Source organism: Silurus aristotelis (assembly GCF_946808225.1).
Source record: "Silurus aristotelis genome assembly, chromosome: 20".
Lineage (NCBI taxonomy): Eukaryota > Metazoa > Chordata > Actinopteri > Siluriformes > Siluridae > Silurus > Silurus aristotelis.
The window spans coordinates 20970695-20992337 of NC_139593.1; the positions used below are offsets into that span (position 1 = coordinate 20970695).

Genomic DNA, 21643 nt, shown 5'->3' on the forward strand with positions numbered 1-21643 from the left:
TTAATTCATTAGAGAACGTCTTCGGGGCGTGGTTTATGTTGACACGGGGGCGTGGCGTGCGCTATCAAACACGCCTCCTGTGTCCAATCCCGGTGTTGGTTGGGCGGGGACAAGTTCAGTGGAGCGTTGATGAGGATGAGTTTGATAATGATGATGATGATGATGATGATGATGTCCGCGTGCGTAGCTCCGTAATCTGAAGAAGAAAAAAAACCGCACGTGTTTTCTGTTTGTGATACTGCCTGCGCGCGCCTGCGTGCGTTTAAACACCGACTTTCGGGAGAAGTGAAGAAACAGCGAGAGGGAAAGGAGTGTGTGTGTGTGAGGGAGTGAGTAGTGTTTGTGAGAGGTGTGTGTGTGTGTGTAAGGGAGAGAGGGAGAGATAGAGAGGGGAGTGTGTGTGTGTGTGTGTGTGAGAGAGAGAGAGAGAGAGAGAGAGAGAGAGAGAGAGAGGAATGTGTGTGAGAGCTGACTGATCCTGGGATTACAGGGACCATGTGAGCGGACGCAGAGGATGGATGTCCAGATGGAGCTCGCGCTCTTACTGCGCTGCTTCCTGCTCCTCGTGCTCTTCGCTCTCGGCGCGAGCGCCGCTCACACAGGTAACCCGGGCACGCGTGCGCGCGCCTTCGTCTTTAAGCTCTGGGGACGTCTTTTTTTGTACGTGTGCGTGCACCTTTATGAAGTTTGCATGGACTTCCGGTTCGGGATGTACCCGGGGAAAGATCTCCCGCGAGTCCGATCCAATTGCTTTAAACTAATTATTCTATAGTTCTGATCAAGGTTTCGTTTTTGGGTAATCAGACAAGACGAACGGCACGTGAGTGTCTCGGCTGTAACAGTTTTGGGTGTCAGGACGGTATCGATATCGAGCTGATCCTCTGGGTCACATCGCTACATCCCTGATCACTGAAGGACCTTGCAGAGCATGCATTTCTTTCTCTTTCTTTCTTTCTTTCTTTCTTTCTTTCTTTCTTTCTTTCTTTCTTTCTTTCTTTCTTTCTATCTATCTATCTATCTATCTATCTATCTATCTATCTATCTATCTATCTACATTTTTATAAATACCGTAGTTAATTTATTTGTTGTTGCGTGTATTGATTTATTTACTTACATATTAATAAAATTTTCAAACGGCCATTTTACTATTTCCCTTTTTACATTTTTTTTTTAATAGCAAACACCATGCACCATGCACCATGCTTTTTTGTAAGCAAAAAAGAGAAACTCTGACAGCTGTGACTTCTGTCCAATCAGTACTCAGCATTTATTTATATAGATATTTAATAAATTATATATATGTATTTTTTGTGATTTATTTATTCAGGAATTCCTTCTATTTTTATCTGTTTGTTTGAGTAAATGTTTGTGCTTGTATTTATGAACAACTTAATTATCACTTGCTTTTTTTGGCAGAAGGCATAAAAAAATGCTATTTATTTATTTATTTATTTATTTATTTATTTATTTAGCTTCTTAATTTCTTCCATACCTGCTTTGGATTTGGTTTTCAGCAGACACTTTTCTAGCTCTTTTCTTTTCTGATGTATTATATTTTCTCGCACTACAGCAGCAGGTCTGTGTTTATGTTGATTAGTCATGTTATGACCTCACACCTTCTTGCTAAATAATAAAAAAGAAAAAAATGTAATTTGACACTTGACAAACTGATTCGGTTTGGTCCGAGTGTTTCAATGCTTCAATTGTCTGGGTGTGATAATAAATGTGTGTGTGTGTGTGTGTGTGTGTGTGTGTGTGTGTGTGTGTGGTCCCATGTGCTTACTGAGTGCTCATAAAGCTCCTTCCTTGGATATTCATAACTATAACAAGGTTTTTGGAGACGGTCCGCTAGATGGTGTGTGTTGAGATTTATAAAGTTGTCCATAACTCCTCAATTTACTCACTTTCGGATACAGTTTTATTGTGCAAGTCTCCACTTGGTGTCACTGTGGTCCATTTGTTCTTTCACTGTCCCTTCTTTCCAAACGTTAGAAATGTGCGTCTCAGGCATGCTGCCTTACCGATTTACTGCAGATTTATTGAAGATCAAAGCTGAAGATTAAACACAGCGACGTCATTAATCTCAGCAGACATCTATAGATAGATAGATAGATAGATAGATAGATAGATAGATAGATAGATAGATAGATAGATAGATAGATAGATAGATAGATAGACTGTCGGATTAACAGGACCCCCGTCACCGTCACCGTTATCTTACCTTTCCTACTTTGCATTCGAAGCACACCTCACTTCATTCCCTTATCAAACCTTCTCACAGGATTGAGCCTTATTCACTGTAGGACTGTACACTGTAGGACACCCCCCCCCCCCCCCTACACACACACACACACACACACACACACACACACACACACACACACACACACACACACCTTGCAAGTGCTACATGACATTCACTTCCACATTAAAGGAAATACACCATTGGCCAACTTCAGCATGAAATTCGATTACTGTAATCGTTTTAAACACAGACAAGCCTGGAGGGCATACGGAATCCATCAATGGAGGATGTGCTTTTGTATGAAAATAATCAGCTTCAGGGTAACAGGGTAACTCCACCTCCAGTCGTATGTGAATTTTCCGTATTGAACGACGACATGTTACAATTTATGTCCATTTCTAAATATGTTTAATGTTGTGGAACGCAACAGCAGCAGCTATAAACTCAATTCGGTTTTAATTGTAAACCGCTTTTAACAGTGGACATTGTCTACAAACATCTTTCCAGAGATAAAGAGGTTATAAAGTTGAAACATACACGTTTATTGCCTATAAGTATTTTTGTTATACGCTTATCCCTACTGAGCAAACCAGTGGTAAATATAGCAAGGAAAAGTGGAGGTGGAAGCTCAGTGGTTAAAACATTGTACCCCTCGATTGGAAGGTCACAAGTTCAAATCACAGTGGCAGCTTGGTGGTGCTTGAGAGTCTGGTTCCTCTCCAGGTTCCGTCCTCCTACCTATCTTAGGAAGACGGAACCTGGAGAGGAACCAGGACTCTCAAGCGGACACATCGTCATCTGGGTACCACCGAATGTCCATTTTATTACAGTTCCATCATTTCTGAGGTGTATTGTTCAGTAATAGGTGCTTGAATGCAGAACTGTTTATGCAAACTGTTGCCCTATGCCATTGTAGCAGACTGTGGATATTATAGTCCAAATCCATCCTCATATTCCTTGAGTTGCTCAGTAACTTCATAGATCTTTAGGCTCTTCATGTGCATAGATCTGTGCATAGATCTTTAGGCTCTTCATGTGCATCTGAGGAACTTTAAAACATCCTCAGATGCACAGGGTGGTCTCCGATTGAGGAGAACTCCATCCAGAGGTGGAGGGCGTTGGAACGAACAGTAGCTTGCTCACTATTTATTTTTGAAGTAAATACGTTTAAAAATATATAGCGTTTCATATTCAGGGGGAAACAAATAAGATGTCGTAAATAAACATGTTGGGAAACTTTGCAGCTACACAAACACTGGAGACCCTTAGCATAAATGATTAGTTTCTTGTTATCGCTGATGTTATAGCAGCTGAAACCGTCAGATTGCAGATTATCATGCTATGGGACAAATCTGACCAATCACAATTGAGAACCTAACAGCTCTGTACAATCGATTCTAAATCATAGTAGACGAGTACTGTGTGTGTGCGCTGCATCTCCTCTAGCCTCTATTCCTCAACGAATTTGCAGAGGTGCCGGTTTTCATCTTCGCTTTTTTGTGCTCAGAATAAGAGCTGAATTCCGAATCTCCGGAGCCTCTGACCTGTCTTGTGTAAACCGCCTTGAATTCGTTCTCTTTCATTACACCTGAATACAAGCTGCTGTAGCCGAGCAGAGCCGACCTTCTGGATGCATGACCCCCATGTGCTGAAGTTCCTCGACGCTCTCAGGAATAAACTCTGTGAAAGAGAGACGTGCTCAGACTATTCCTTTTCACCTTTACGAGAAGATTTTTTTCTTTCACAAGTGCATGCTCTACAAAGTGCTATGCGAGAGATGAACAAGCTGGATTTATGATGCCATTCCAAAAATGGTTGTGACTGCATTTTAGAGTAGTTTGCACAATAATGCTCAATTTAATTCATTATGTGATGCAAATGCTTTTTTTAGTTTGGGGAATCGACCCCAAAACCTTCTGGCTTTCTGGATTCAGTGATGGAATCTGGTGGTTGGATCTCAGAGAGTCAGAGAATTAAGTGTCAGGCAGTTGGGAAATTGGGGCTAAGGGAGCCAGGAAATTACAGTGCATCCGGAAAGTATTCATAGCACTTCACTTTTTCTCCACTTTATTCCAAAAAATAGATCACGTGTACATATGTATTCACAGCCTTTCCCATGACACTCAAAATTGAGCTTAGGTATGTCCTGTTTTCACTGATCATCCTTGAGATGTTTCTACAACTTGACTGAAGTCTACCTGTGGCGAATGGACATGATTTGGAAAGGCACAATCCTGTCTAAAGTAGGTCCCACAGTTAACAGTGCATGCCAGAGCACAGACCAAGCCATGAGGTCCAAGGAGTTGTCTGTGGACCTCAGACACATGATTGTAACAAGGCACAGACTGCGGGAATGATACAGAAAAATCAGTATTGAAGGTTTCAGTGAGCACTGTGAATTATCTGTAAATTAAGAAGTTTGGAACCACTAGGACTCTTTTTAGAGTGGGCTGCCTGGCCAACCACCTTAGGGAGGTGACTAGGAACCCAGTGGTCACTCTGAAAGAGCTCCAGCGTTTCTCTGTGGAGAGAAGAGATCCTTCCGGGTGAACAACCATTTCTGCAGCACTCCACCAATCAGACCTGTATGGTAGAGTGGCCAGACGGAAGCCACTCCTTAGTTAAAGGCACAAGACAGCCCACCTGGAGTTTGCAAAAAGGCACCTGAAGGACTCTCAGACCATGAGAAACAAAGATTGATCTCTTTGGCCTGAATGCTAAGCGTCAAGTCTGGAGGAAACCAGGCAATGCTCATCACCTGGCCTACAGTGAAGCATGGCGGTAGCAGAATCATGCTGTTTGAATAGTTTTCAGTAGGAACTGGGAGACTAGTCAGGATCAATAAAAAGTTTTATGCACCAATGTAAAGACACATCTTTAATGAAAACCTGCTCCAGAGCACTCTGGACCCCTCAGACTGGGGTGACGGTTTATCTTCCAACAGGACAGCGACTGTAAGAACACAGCCAAGATAACAAAAGTAGTGGCTACGGGACGACTCTTGTCCTGAATGTCCTTGTGTGGCCCAGCCACTGGATGCACTGTAGTTATCAGGGAGTAAGGGAGTCAGGTCTCAGGAAGGCATGGAATCAGGGAGTCAGTAAAGCAAAGAATATAGTATTATGGAATTAGGTCTCACGGAGACAGAGAATTGGGCATCAGGGAGACAGGGAATTAGGTCTCAGTGAGGTGGATGTGAGGGAATTAGGTCTCAAAGAGACAGGGAATCGGATGTTAAGGAGACATGGAATTAGGTATCAAGAAGACAGACAATAAGGTCTGAGAAAGACAGGGAATAATTTATCAAAAAGACAGGGAATCCGGTATCAGGGATATAGGGAATTCGGTGTCAGTATATCAGATGTCAGGGAATTAGTTCAAGAAGACAGAGAATCAGGTCTCAGAGACACAGGGAATTAGATTTCAAGGAGTCAGGAAATCAGTTATCAGGGAATCGTTTATAATGCAAACAAGGAATCCAGTATTAAGGAAAGCAGATAATTCAAAATCAGTCAACCAAGTATAAGGGAAGTAGGTGTCAGCGAATCAGGCACCAGGAAATTGAGTATGAATAGTTATCAGGGAATAAAAGGGTCAAGTTTTAGAGAGTTGGTTATCAGGTTTTCTGAGCCACTCTCATTACAAGATTGCTAGCAATTTTTTTTCATGCAGACAGATGCTTGAATTTTGTTTATATACATACCCCAGTCTACTAACTAATAGACATTGCAGTTCTGTGTCTGTCAAGAGCAGGGAATTGAATCCCAGAGCCTTCTCTGTCAGAAATATAATGTTTTTTGTTTTTTTTGTTTTTTGCAATGGCTGAAGGGAGGGTTTGTGTTCTCTACTTGCAATTCCTCTCAGAACACAAATCTCTTGCGGTTTACTTTTCTTTTCTTTTTTTTTTTTTTTTGGACCAAAAGGGACAACATTATTTCTCTCTAAAGATTCCCTAAAGGAACTCTTCCGATCGACTCTCGCCTACTCTTGAGCATAATGTAGACATGATTTAGCATTTCATTACAATTATTTACGGAGCTTATTGATTGATCTGTAAGGATAAAAAACCCCTCGAGTCAATAGTGCAGTAAACACATGCCTAGAACACTACGAGGGCTTTTATTTGATAATTTGTTTCTAGTGCTAGAAATTGGTCACACCAGAGCTAAATGTGGAGTGCAGTGGAGTTTTTTATTATGTCACATTGACCTGGTGTGCAGTTATATTAAAATAATTGACCATAAAGTTGTGGACGATAATCTCTTCACAAAAATTTAGTTTTTTTTAAAGAAACCGCCAAATCCGAGGACTTCTAATGTCAGGAAAAACCCTCACATTCTATCTTAAGCTCTGACTGCTCCAAAGCCCTGACACGGAGACTACTTCCACAATCAGGACCTCCATGTAGAAAATAATGCAACAATGCATATCAGTTAATTCATACATGTCTACAGCACAAAAAGAACACATTGTAGAACAAGCAATTTTAACATAAACCTGTGAATACTGTCCAGGGTGCTGATTTTGGATTTGTGCATATATCACTATACCCTTTGGTTGCTTCAATACTTTGTTTGGACCTGGAGCGTATAGTAGAGGAGATAGAGATTAAAAAGGTCATTAGTATTGTTGATACACACACACACACCTACACATTGCTCTATAACACACTGAGCACCTTCCTTGATGAGGAATCATCATCGCTCCCGGCAAGGTGAAGCTTTACGGTACAGACGCCGGCTTGTTTTCCAGTCTGAGCAACGATTCGAAGGTTAGAACATTTATCTTCAAGACAACCTAATGTGTGTGTGTGTGTGTGTGTGTGTTTGTACGTGCATATGTGTGAATGTGTGTAAAAATGTAACCCGAATAAGTACAATAACGAGGTATGAAAAGCTTGCGCGGGCAACAGTAGCTCAGTTATGTTGTTTCCATTTATTTTGAAGTTTCTGTGAAAAGAAATGAAGTGCACCATGGGCTTTATCCTCTTCCACCATCAGCCACATCGAGACACGAATGCTAGGCTTGTCAGAGCTCATTTTCTTTCAGCGCTTTCGTTTCCAATAAAACCTCATTGGGGGATGAAGTTTTATTGGAAATGAAAGCGCTGATGGTTAAATGCGTTTTCAAAAACCTTGTATGTGTGTTTTCCCTTCTGAAGTTTTATATTGGTTAAAAAGCAATATAGCAGTGATACATCAGACTGAAACAGAACTCTTAAAAAGTATCATATCAGTATTCATAGAAGTCTCCTTAGCACGAAAGAAAAACTTTAAAATTGTTTTGAATTTACGTATAAAGTGACTCACATGAGCCTCGTTTGGTGAATAGCTTCAAATTGTACAACTGACAATGCATTTAGTTTTTTCAGATTTTTTAGATCACATTGATTTTCTGAATAGAACACTTAAAAAATTGTACAGCCATTTTCAGATCTCTCCAGAGATGTTTAATCGGGTTCAAGTCTGGGCTCTGGCTGGGCCACTCAAGGAGTTCAAAGAGTTGTCCTGTAGCCACTACTTTGCTATCTTGGCTGTGTGCTTAGGGGTCATTGTCCTGTTGGAAGATAAACCGTCACCACAGTCTGAGTTCCAGAGTGCTCTGTAACAGGTTTTCATGAAGAATGTCTCTGTACATTGCTGCATTCCCCCTTCCCTCAATCCTCCGTCTCCCAGTTCCTGCCGCTAAAAAACATCCTCACAGCATGATGCTGCCACCACCATGCTTCACTGTAGGGATGGTATTGGCCAGTTGATGAGTGGTGCGTTGTTTCCTCCAGACATGTCACTTGGCATTCAGGGCAAAGAGTTCAATCTTTGTCTCTCATGGTCTGAAAGTCCTTCAGGTGCCTTTTGGCAATCTCCAGATGGGCCATCATGCGCCGTTTACTGAGGAGTGGCTTCCGTCTGGCCTCTCTACCATGCAGGCCTGATTGGTGGCATGCTGCAGAGGTGGTTGTTCTTCTGGAAGGTTTTCCTCTCTTTACAGAGAAACACTGGAGCTCTTTCAGAGTGACCATCGGGTTCCTGTTCACCTCCCTGACTAGGGCTCTTCTCCCCGATCGCTCAGATTATCCCGGCGGCTCCGCTCTTGGTAGAGTCCTGGTGGTTCCAAACTTCTTCCATTTACGCATGATGGAGGCCACTAGTGCTCATTGGGACCTTCAATGCTGTAGAAATTTTTCTGTACCCTTCCTCAGACCAGTGCCTAGATACAATCCGGTCTCGGTGGTCCAGAGACAATTCCATTCGGTTTGTGCTCGGACATGCATTGCTAAATGTGGGACCTCATATAGACCGGTGTGTGCCTTTTCAAAATAATGTCCAAGTGTTAATCAAATGCTCTGTAGTATGTGCTTGGCCAACATTTATCAAACACGAGGTACCTTCAATGTTTCTCACATTGAAATCCTATATATAATACACACACCTGATTCGAATACAATATGACTGGTGTTTTTCTTTAAGGGGAGGTGTGACCATGCACCTCGCTGACTTTTCTGATGCCGTAGTCAGTATCTTCATGGCTCCAGGTGTCCGATGTCGCATCTTCGAGTCGCTGTGTAATAAATAAAATCTCCATTCACTGCTATTCAATGGCACAGAGTGCTCAGATGGTGTTATTTGGTGTACCGTGGCCCAGGTTTATTGGCTGCCAACTGGCTGCTGTGCTCTGCACTTATTTTTTTACATGGCACCGTTATATTTTTTTCCTGCTTCTTCTGCTAGCCGTGCCAGGTCATCTGTTGTTCGAGCGCATATGGTACTCCGTCTTAGAGCTTAGGCTAGCTGGGTTTTAGCGACTCACAACATAGCTGACCGGGACACCGACTTGAGCCCTGTTTATCCTGCGAAATAGCAATACTGAGTGCTTTCGTCTGACAGATGGCTGATACACACAGAAAAAAAAAAGTTGTCAAACCTTTAATTAAGGTTAGCTAGCAGTGCCAGCTGTTCACTGCTTTTGGCAAACTAGCTAACCAATTAGCCCTTTGACTGGGGTAATATCTGGAAATTTTGCTCTAAATAAAAGAGATATATCCTGCATCATCTTCATCTTCTTCGTCTTCTTTTTCTCCTTCTTATGCTCCAGGTTAAAAAGTTCCTTTTTCCAGTGTAAATTATTAATATGACTGACTTGTGTGTTTTTTTTTTTTTTGCTTTTTTTTGTACATACAAGTGCAAAAACAAGGAAAGAATGCTTTATAAGATGATGTGGCGCAGGAGACTGAACATCCCTCTGCCCAACCTACCCCTCCTCCGTCCCACCACCACCACCACCAAACACACACCAGTTGATCCCAACCTTAGAGCTTTGACCATAAATCAATAGGTTACAGGTTAGATTGGACATTTAGCCTTATGTTCCCAGAGGAAGACTTTGCTCGCAAGAGGTCAAAAAGATCATCCAAAAAATACCAGCCACGAAAAAACCTGATGTAAAGAAAACAGCGAAGATCATCTATTATTTACTGCTGCAGTAGAGCAGCTGTCAGGAAATTCGCTTCTATTCACAGGTATACAGATGCAAATATAGAAGCAAAATGACATGGCGAGATCTTTCACACACTGTTAGCATTGGGAATTTTTTTAATGAAATTAATTTGAATTAAAAAATGAATGACTTACATTTTTACATTTATGTAAATCTATCAACCCCAAAGGAAATATCATTTGACTCATTTATTTTCCTACTTGATCCAGTGCTTTAGGTTAGAATGTTTCAGTGCTTAAATTGCCTGGGTGTGATGATATCATATATAATTACGTGAACATCTCCAGAACTTTTACAGAACATTTCCAAAACATCTGCAGATAATCTTGAAACATTTACGGAACATTTCCAGAACATCTCAGGAACATCTCTGGGACATTTCTGGAACACATACAAAACATATCCAGTTTTTCTACATGTTGAAAACATTTAGAACTTTTTTTTTTTTCTTTTTCTAGAATCTGAAATTCTTTCAAATGTTTTCCTAGTTATCTATGCTCATAAGATGGCACTATTACATTTATAGCTCTGATTGTTGGTGATGCATCCTCATTACATAAAGGTTATGTCAAAAACGTTTGAAATGGTTGCTATGGTAATAAAGTTCGCTGTGACGTGACAGAATTCTCCAGTGGAAGAGTCAAAGCCGAAAAATGAAGGTTTTTCCAGCATGGGAAAGTTTTTGATGTATTCCCTGTCTAACATCTTGCATTCTTCTTAAACATTTTCCAGGTTGGCTGGAGTGTAAATCAGCGTTCCCAGAAAATTATGAAAGGAAACTAAATGAAATAGATGAAATGAGGAAAAGAGTGGGTGCGGTAAATGCAGCATGTGGTAGTTAAATCGCTCAGTGATCTTTGGTGTGAATTTGTTAAACAAAAGTTGTGGTTAGAGCAAAGCCTTTTCAGGCTAATGAAAGGAAACTCAGTCTAATGTCTGTAATTAGAGTAATTACCAAGGAATCACTAAATGAAGCAATTAGGAGAGTTGTAATGTGTTTGTGGTAAAGCTTTTTTTTTTTTTTGTTTGCTCTGTTTTTATCTATTGATTAATCATAGATAATTAATCCAAATGACTGCTGATGCCACTTTCTACCTCATCACAGGTTCTGCTACCTTACTTGTCATTTCCGAACATGCCAGAATTGACATTTTCTAGCTTTTAGTAGGTTTTACGCCCTAACTTGTCCTAGGCCTCACTTTCTAGTTTGTCCTGGGTGTCACTTCTTGAATGAAAAATCATTGTTTTACTTTCTTTTAATAGGTGTTGCTTTCGAATTTGGAAATGTGGGATTGGTGTAATTTCCAAACTCAACACAGGCAACCCAGTTGATGACAGTTGACACCTGGCTAATATTGTCTTGGGTCCCCCTTTTGCTGCCAAAACAGTCCAAACACATCGAGCCTTAACAGCATGAACTTCTTCAGCAGTTTGAGCTCGTCTATCACGGACCAGCCTTCGCTCCAAACATGCATCAATGAACCTCGGCCGCCCGTGACCCCGTTGCCGGTTCACCACTGTTCCTTCCTTAGAGCACTTTTAATAGATTCTGACGACTGCAGACTGGGAACATCCCACAAGAGCTGGAGTTTTGGGGACGCTCTGACCCAGTCGTCTAGACGTCACAATTTGTCAAACTCGCTCAAATCTTCTCGCCAATTGTTCCTACTTCCAACACATCAACTTTGAGGACAAAATGTTCACTTGCTGCCTAATAAATATATCCACCCACTAACAGTTGCCATGATGGACATAATCAGTGTTCTTCACTTCACCTGTCATAATGTTATAATGTCATAATGTTATGTCTAGTCGGATTCACTTCTTAGCTTATCATGTCACTTCTTATGATCATAGGTGTCACTTTCTTTTATCACATTCCCATGTTTTTGTAGGTGTCACTTTCTTTCTTATCATGTGTTAATTCCGATATAATATTATAACTTATTACATCTGTTAATTTTCCACTTCCTGTGGAGTTTGGACACTGGACCTCTTTAAATGTTTAAAGGCTCTGGTGTTGGATCTTTGATGATCTCAGATGTTGAGCTATTTCATGAGTTGCTCGGTAGCTTCAGGTTCCATAATCTCAACTGATTGTATAAGACTGTAGAAAGATCATTACTCATAATCACACACTCCAGTGCTCATGTTAGTTCTCACTCTCCAGTGTTCTGTATTGTTTAAAGACTATAATCACACTCTTGATGTCACCCAAATGAGGATGGGTTCCCCTTTTGAGTCTGGTTCCTCTCAAGGTTTCTTCCTCAGTTTTTTCACATGGCTATTGTGAAAAGTGCAATAGAAATAAACTTGACTTGAAATCGTTTTTATCATAATGGTCACTTTGTAACTACTTCAAACATGTTTTTACTTGTTTGTAATCTTGTATCACAGAACAGTTTCCAAGTCCCAGCCGTACTTGCGATCTGGGAAATACAACGCTTGTTTTTTCCTTGAATCTTTGGTAAGTGTGTTATTTTGTGTTACGCTTTTCAGGAAAGCCACACGTCCGTGTCGGATACACCAGCAAAACTTGTGCGTGTGTGTACTGAATGAAAGTGTACAGCTGGTGGCGAAGTTTCATTTATCAATTTAAAATGCAGTGAGGTTTGATGAAGGACCTGGAAGCTGTGCTGCCTCCTTCCCTGTCTCACACACACACACACACACACACACACATTCAGCTTGATGAATGAGCCACTGTTTGCTTGTTTATAAAAACCCCTTTTGATAGCACCGGGAGAGTCAGAGATCCTCCGATTCCTGCCACCTCGTCACCGTCTGAAGGCAAATTTGTAGGGATCCTAACGAGCCGGAGAGAGATCAGTGTAAGCACTTGTCGTTCAAAAGACTCCCGAGTTCAGGGAATCATCTATTTAATGTTTCACCACATTTATTTATTCATGTGCTTTTTGCAAACACTGCAACTTATCACTAAAGTCAATACAATTTAAAGTTCGTTATGGGGGAATCTGGTCCATAATATTCAGCACTGAATGATTCAAAGCTATTTCTGTCAAAAAGCTTGATAATTGCTGCTGTGTTGTATTTAATTTCTGTAATATACTTCTAGTATAAAATGGCAGTGAGTCGCTATCCTGTTTTTGGTTAATGCTACAGGTCCTGAGACTCGATTCCAATAAGAGCCGTTTCCCTGAGTCTCGTGTCCTAGGGATCACATCCTTATCCTTAATGTCACTTCCTTACCTTAAACTTCTCATTGGTGTCATTTCCTTACCCTAACTTCCACATTGTTACCCTAAATTAGATATTGGCATCATCTCTTAGCCGTAATCTTGTTGCTAGCATTATTTCCTAGCCCTTACTTAGTCATTAGTGTCACTTCTTTACCCTTATTTCCATTTCATACCTTACCCTTGTCATGGGCGTCATATTCTTACCCTTAATGTCTTCAACGTTCACTTCACTTTTTACCCTTAACTATATCATTGCTGTAAGTTCCCTACCCTAAACTTGTCATGGGCATCACTTCTTTATTCTAATGTTGTCATTTGCATCACTTTGTACCTTCAGTTTTGTTATTTATATCAATTTCTACCTCTAACTTTGTCACTGGTATCACATTGTACCCTTAACCTTGTCACTGGTGTCACTTCATTACCCTTTCCAGGTCATTGTTACCATCTTTGTACCCTCAGCCTTGTCATTGGGATCACTTTCTAGCCCTAACCTTGTCACTGGTGCCACTTCCCACCCCTTTTTACCACACTTTGTAAATGATCATGTAATAATGATCAGTAATCCTAATTTGTCACTGGCTTGATTTGTGATGTCACTTTCTACCTCGTATGCCATACTTGTCATTTGCTAACATGTCACAATTGTCACTTCCTAAACAATTACCAGTGTCAATTCCTAACTTGCAGAAGGTATCACTTTCTGGGTCTTGCCGTAGTCGCTTCCTAACTTGTCATAAGTGTCCTTTCCTAACCTCATAAGTGTCACTTTCTATATTGTCATATGCATGTTCCCTATCAGAACTCGTACTAGGTGCCATTTTCTAGCTCAGCATAGTTTTCACTGTCTAACTCCTAAATTCTGTCACTTCAACATTTCACTTTTCTATTTTGCCATAGGTCTAACATACTGAATTCTCTTGGGCCTCGTTCCTTACCGTCATATATCTGTCCTCTCGTCTATTATAGGTGTCACATCCCTGCTTGCCAACGGTGATCCTTCTTCACTAGTTACTTTTTACTTCTTTATTTGTCATAGTGTTCCTTCCTAACTACATCTTACTGGGATATTGCTGTGAAGTCTGCAGAAAATCATTTTTTTTCTGTCTTTGATAACACACTATTTTGCAAACGTAATTCTGTTTCGCTAGCAACATCAGTTATCAAAGATAATAGATATAGAATTGCATTCAATGGGTCATCATAAAATACAGAATACAAGGGGTGTGAAAACATTCTCATCATGTACCCTGTAGATGCTGATCGTGTTTTCAGTGTTGTACATGCACCAGCTTTGAGTAAACTTCAACACCCAATGAAAGGTCCTTCTTAAAGCATAAAAACACATGCCTGCTATAATGGATTTTTTCCAAATAAAACAAACAGAGAAAAGATAACCACCTACTTGTCTCACTTCAGAATGAACAGTTCTTTTCTTTGCCTCTCATAGCCACTTTTACACATCCTAGGCCTTCTGGCTTGACATTCGTCTGTGATGAATAAATAATAGCGTATGTCCTTTCGCTCGAGGTTCGTATTCGCCGGTATATATCACTCGGCCAGATATCGCTCTCTGTGAGCAAATTCTATTTACAGTATTGCGGTAGAGGGAATCATTGTTCATCTGAAATTGTTCGTTCGTAGACATGTGAGATGCACAGTGATCCTCGGTGACCCTGAAGACTGTGTGTTTTGGCTTTACCCATAACTGTGTTAACCTCGATTGAATCGCAGTCAGCGGGTGCTTTGTCTGCGTGAATGGACACATTAGCCTTCAGAGGCGTTCGTGACCTCCCGAGGAAATAGCTCAGAGCCGTTTTTTGCCATCATCTCTCCTTCTGATCCGATGTCTGAGGGATGGAAATAAAGAAACCATTATCCATGGAGTAAAACATTTTTATTAAAATAAATGTGTATTATTTTTTTCCCCCCACACTAAAAAAGGAGGACTGGAATCGCAGCTTAGGAAAGCAAGCGAGAGTTGCGGTTATATGATACTCATGTACATACTTTCAGTAGCCATGTCATATATCACCTCAAGACTCCCCTCAGTTTGCTGAATACAAATGGCATTCTTCGCTAATTAAATGACCACTAAAACGTGACATGCTGAGATTAAATGTTTCAGTGGCATCACCTTCATAAACCTGGAGATTCGATTGAGATTCTGAGCAGGAGCATTTTCCATCACATTTAAACACAGTTAAATGACTCGCAAAGCTCAAGACCTTGTTGCATGAAGGCAGACACTTTTTGGTGGGAAAAGAAAAAAAAAATGTGTGATTATATTTCCTAATGCTTTGAATGACTCCTTCATTTATTTTCAGATATGTAATTGATAGAAAAACCAAAATATATGTATGTTTGCTATTGATACATATGTTTGCCAATGTATATTTTTATATGGGTACTAGAAATGGTCACAGGTGACAGGTTTTATAGGTCTGAATCAAGTCTCAAATACTGAGATGCAAGTCTGAGTCAAGTGTCAAATCCCTGGGCTGAAATCTGGTTCAAATCTGAGCCCTTTTGGGCCTTCCTTGATCTATCTTGATGCCCTGCTTCTGGTCGGAGTTCTCATCACTTGGAAATAATTCCCTGCTGGTTGGCCCCGGATGAATAGTCTAATAATACATGGCATTATTGTAGATGGTTAACGCATTGGACTAAAATTGCCATGAACAGTTTTGAACTCTCTACTAGAGAACAGTTGATAACTTGGAAAATAGACTTCATCGTAAAACTGCAATGAGTTTTGCGGTTACACAATTGCGCATTGACTATATAGTATGTAGTTATTGATATTTAATTTCCATGTGTTGAATATAAATTCAACTGAATATCAACGAGTTAAACTCAAGTATGAAGTCGGAAAACTTAAGTCTGAGTCAAGTCTCAAATCCTTGAGCTAAAGCCTAGGGCAAGTCTCAAAACTCTAAACTGAAATCATTGGCAAGTCTCAAATCCCTGAGTTGAAGCTTGGGCAAGTCTCAAATCATTGACCTGAAATTTTGGGCAAGTCTCAAATCCCTGCACTGTATTCTAGGGCAAGTCTCAAATGCCTGTACTGAGGTCTAGAGCAAGTCTCAATTCCCTGAGCTGAAGTCTTTGGCAAATCTCAAAGCCTTTGGAAATCTGGTTTAAAATCTCTAAAATGCAAGTTCAACTCAAGTCTCTGAGTTGGCCCAATTGGGAATTGTCCATTGAATATTATAAATGGATAATGTACTTGGTCCTAAATAAAATAAAATATGGTTTGACAAAGTTGACTCTGGACCTAATGGAGAAATTGTATTTCATATTTGGCATCTTTACGGATGAAAAAATAAAAAAATATAGAATCTACTGCATTTACAGGTGAATTTAACTGTAATTATAGTAGAATATAATATATAATATATATATATGTTTTATTTATTTATTATTATAAGTAATTTTATTATTTTTATTTTTTTCATCCTTAAAAATGCATAAAATATTATATAAATATTTGTTTATTTATACAGTTAAATTCACCTGAAGATTGGTATGATGAAGATTTTTAAGCAGACCTAAAGACAATAAAGGACACTTAACTAATATACTTTGCCCACAAAGAAATGCAGAATGATGAGCTTAAACCCTCACATGCAGCACACGTATCTCTAAATCAGAATAAAACAGCAGCATTTACCAAACACAATACCTTGATTGTGCTTTTGTTTTAAACACAGAGCATCGGCAGATTGTTATTGTTTCGCATTGTTCTGTGGTTGTTCTGTAGCAGCAGCATTAGAACATAATCCCGTCTCTTGAGTGTTTTATACAAATTGGTCACAGGATTGAGGTTGTTAACTGGATACACTGCAGTGTAATTCAGTCTAATTGTTTCTTTTTTGAATCAGTCGTTATGATTGTTTATATTAATCTGGCATGATGGTGTACTTTTTCAATTTTCTTCTTTTTGCACTTTTGCCTCTTTTTCGCAACTTAATTCACTCGAGCACGAACGCCACTTCGAGAACCAGAACCGCCATGTAAATGATAAGACTGAAGGGCAGGTATTAAAGAATCCAGTTTCATCCAGTTGAACAGAGTCAATTCTAGCATTTACCAAACACGAACAACAAAATTCTCCCGAAACCCGTATTCCATATTACGTTTTATTTCACGTTGGACGTTCCCGAGCCTTGAGAAAGCTTCCCCGCACTTTCCGTCTTCCGTACGGCTTTTCGTTACGTCTCGCCGCCTTCACTTTCATCATATTTTGAGCCTGGGTTAGATTTTAATCTTCTAGGAGACTGCTCGAGATCCGAACTTGCCACAGAGGACTTCATTTGCATGTTGTTGTTTTTTTTTTCTCCACCATTTATTCGTTTTGTACATGCAATTTAGTACTCATTATCTGGGATGGTAATAAATCCGAGCTCGACCGAACAGCTAGATTGGTTCTCAATGAGTAACAAATCTGTATCCTGATGTAAGCGCTTAAAGGTCGTGAAAGACTTTTCTTTTTCCCGTTTTTTTCCCTCTATTTTGGCACCGATTTCCTCAGACTAAGTGAAATTTCCACTGAGATAGTTATTGATCATTTTTTTAACGAAAGGAGTCTCCAATCTGAGAACTCTGGAAACATCCAAGGCTCTATTTCTAACCTTATAAACCCCCCCACCCCATATGGGGGAGGCAGCCCTTGCAACATCCTTTACTGTGGAACAATTTCCACTGCCTCTGACAAGGCCATTCGTTTTTTCTTCTGTTTTTTCCCCAGCCCTTCTATACTTGCCCAGAAATTTCATTTCTTCTGTCCTTTCAGATTGTTCATCTTCGGTGTAACGTGATAAATGCACTCAGGTGTCCTGTAACTACACCAAAGACCTTCGACCTGTTTGATTAATAATAACCAATATGCCGTATCCTCATGATTGGAATTATATCATGATCATGAGCTCCATAGCTATTTAGCTGTCTGGATTACTTTCGTATTTGTGTGACACTGTGCATGCCTCTGGATGCAAATCAATTTCTTCTTCCTTCCTTTTTAAAATTATTATTTTTTTTTACAAATCAGAAATCTAATTCTTTATCCTAATTTAACAAATGTTTTTTTTTCCCCCCACCAAAATATATTGTGCACCTGAGCTTGACGATGAGTGTGCACCCCGATATTGTTTCCGTAATATGTGTGTGGGAGTGTGCGGTGTCTTCTTCACGATTTATGGAGCCAATAATGGCTTGTGTGTGTGTGTGTGTGTGTGTGTGTGTGTGTGTGTGTGTGTGTGTGTGTGTGTGATCCTACACAGTCCCACTGTGCTCTTTGCTTTCATCTGTCTATGTGCATGAGTGTCTGCATCATACATCTTTATTCTCTATACCCTTCTAAAGTCCCTTACTCTCTTTCTGTCTCTCTTTCCTGACAATCACAGCGAGTTTTTTGGTCTAAAAGTCTAGCCATATCATTTAAAAAAAATATTTCTAAAACATTCATAAAATATTCATAATATTCATATTCATGTATTCATAATATTTCATATATATATATATATATATATATATATATATATATATATATATATATATATATATTTTTTTTTTTTTTATATATATATATTTTTTATTAAACTTAAAAACATGTCAGGGGTAACAACAATGCCAGGGGTAGGTGTGTGTGTGTGTGTGTGTGTGTGTGTGTGTGTGTGTATATATATAAACCTAAAGTACCTCACTCCGTACTGGAAATACGATTTGTAGTCCACCGGAATGCGATTTTGTAGTGCGTTTTAAAACAATAACATAATTGCTGCCACTTGCTGCCATTGGCAACTTTTTAATGACAGTCTTACGACATGGATTCTTTTGCGTCTTACGTGCAGCTTCTAAAATGTCTCTTAAAAGGAGTAAATCCTCACAATTCCAAATATCGAGGAGATTAAATGACTGAAGGATGGAAGGAATGAAGGCATTTGTTAAAGTATGATGAAATAAGAAAACCAGTAAAGTAGAAAATACATAAAAAAAAAATGGTCAATCTCACATGCTTATATGCACATCTGTATTAACCAAATGGGGTCTAATAAATGTCAACCAATTCATTTCATTTGAACTTTTATTTCATTTCATTCAATTCATTTAATTTGTGCCAATTTTAATTGATTGCTTTATTTAATCAATATAAAGAAATGTTTTGCATTCAGTTGATTTATTCTATTTTATAATTTTTCTAAAATATTCTATCATGGATTTTGTGTACGTTACACTCCTTTTTATATATATATATATATATATATATATATATATATATATATATATATATATATATATATGCACAGTACCCAGGTAGAAGCAATTCAGAGACCTACAGTACAACACTCCATCCTCTCATTGACCAGGTCATATTTCACAGGTTGTTGCTTACTCAGCATAAAAGGAAAACTTTTAAGAATTTTCTCATAACATAACTCACATAAGGGTTTTATTTATTAAATTTTTGCAAGGAAACCATTTCGCTTTGGAGAAACGGTCCCTGTTCGGCAGCCGTCGAGCATCCTAAAGCCTACAAGTCCTCCCTGCTGATGAATCACTGCGTTCAACAACTTAAAGTTGAAAGATGTAAATAAGAACTTTACTGAGTTGAAGGACTGAAAACAGAGAGAGAGAGAGAGAGAGAGAGAAAGAGAGAGAAAGAATTAAAAAGTTGTGCATTTTATTTATTTTTTGTCTGTCTGAAGGCTCGGGTGAATCTCGGCAATGAGCAAAAATGAGATTCACTTATTTTTTGACCTGGAGGTCCAGTTGTAGTTGTTAATACCTGCATGAGAAATTGCAGCTTTGCAGTTTTACAGTTCTCCATGTAAACGCATTGAAGATGTGTCACATCGTTGACGACGTTGAAGTTTTCTGTTCGTCGGAATCCATTTATCAGATGTTTCTATTTTTATATATATGGTATTCGGTTCGGTTAGTTTTGAATTCGGCTTATCAAGAAAATAATCAATGAGAAAGATGGAAGATAACAAAGGAAAAAAGTGTTTTGCAATGTGAAAGGTGCAAATGGCGGATGCAAACGGCAGATTAAGATGCTGTTGATTTAACAAGCAGGCGGACAAATCCAAATTGGAATCCGAATAAACGTGAATATAAAGCAGGCCTGGGACAGTTGATCAGCAAACACCACAAACTAGCGAGAAACGAAACGCAGAACTTGTTAAACGCAGGGAACTGAACGTAGGGTTGGAGCTCTATCGCAGATCATCTTCCACTCCAACCCATGTAAAGCAGATCACCCAGTTCAAATCAAAGAAAAATTGTCCTGCTTCTGCATACTACATATATATGGACACTTCTGGGAAGATGTTTTACTAGATTTTGGAGTGTAGAGATTTGTGCTCATGTAGCCACAAGGGTTTTAGTGAAGTCAGCTACTCATGTAGGTGAGTTGAGGTGAGGAGGCCTGGGGGTGCAGTCAGCATAAAAAATTCATCCCAAAGTTGTTCTTGGCTTGGAGCTCTATAAAAGGAGATCTTCATGAAGCTGGCTTTGTGCACAGAGGCATCGTCAGGCTGGAACAGGTTTGGTTTAGTTCAAGTGATCAATTTTTTCATGCATTCACATCTAAAGACGTATACATTTGTGTCCCCTTCTGTTTGTGCTAACTGTTTGGGAAAGAAGCACATATGGCTGGAAAAGTCAGATGTCCCAATACTTTTGTCATTATAAAGGGTTTTGTGAGTGAAGGTTTTAAAGGTGCATCATTACTAAATAAAACCCTTAAAAATCTGGTTTTTACGAGTAGCAAGGGCTGAATGGAGACTCAGTCATGGAATCATTCAAAAAAATGCCTTATGGGCTGTATTTCTTTTTCTTTTTTTTTTTTTTTTTTTTTTTTTTAAAGAAACAAATATGTATTGATGTAGCTTTACTCTTATCCTGATTTTTTTGGATAACACACACACACACACACACACACACACACACACACACACACAAAAAGAATACACAGACATTTATCGAGTGATTTTAACCCCTTCTGAGTGTTAATGAAGCAGAAAAACCCCAGCACGGGTCAATAGCAGGAAGCGTAATATGAAAATGCGTTTTTATCGATTAACCTCAATAACGAAAACAAAGCAACATGAACTGGAAAAAAAAATAATAAATCAGGTAGTGTTGCTGGGTAGAAATGGAGAGTTCAAGTGTGTTCATAACAGTAACGGATTAAACAGCCCTCAACTGCAATTACTTTCGTTTTTACAACACCATCCCTGTTTTTCTTGGGAGACATTTTACAAGATTTCTAGTGAAATAAAAATATAATGTTTTTGCTGCACTGAACAACGAGAGCGACCGAGCGATACGTCATCAACTAAGCGACTGGAACCGACAGCGTTTTGCTCGTGCCTTCGAAATTTGCTCGTGAAACTGGGTAACATTTTGCGAGGAAGGTCGCTCGTATCTGCGTTTGCTCGTACTATTAGTTGCTCGTACAACGGGGTTTTCCGGTACTCTATGGACAAAAGTATTAGAACATCTGACTTTGCCAGCCATATGTGCATCTTCCCAAAAAAACTGGACACAATTGTATAGGATGTCTTAAGATACTGTACTAGGAAAACTAGGAGACCAAAACCTGTTCGAGCATGACGATGCCCCTGTGCACAAAACCAGCTTCATGAAGATAGGCATTACATGGTTTAGAGTGGAAGATCTCCTTCTATAGAAGGCTCCA

The 21643-nt window shown here is 39.4% G+C and overlaps 1 protein-coding gene across 1 annotated transcript in view; it reads left to right on the plus strand.

Annotated features, from left to right (window-relative positions):
* LOC310715537 (receptor tyrosine-protein kinase erbB-4-like) overlaps positions 1 to 21643 on the plus strand; it is an 84400-nt gene continuing 62757 nt past the window's right edge. Inside the window, exon 1 of the mRNA XM_083522020.1 lies at positions 1 to 602. Coding sequence (XP_083378146.1) covers positions 515 to 602 — 88 coding nt within the window. The 5' untranslated portion in view covers positions 1 to 514. The remainder of the gene's footprint in view (positions 603 to 21643) is intronic.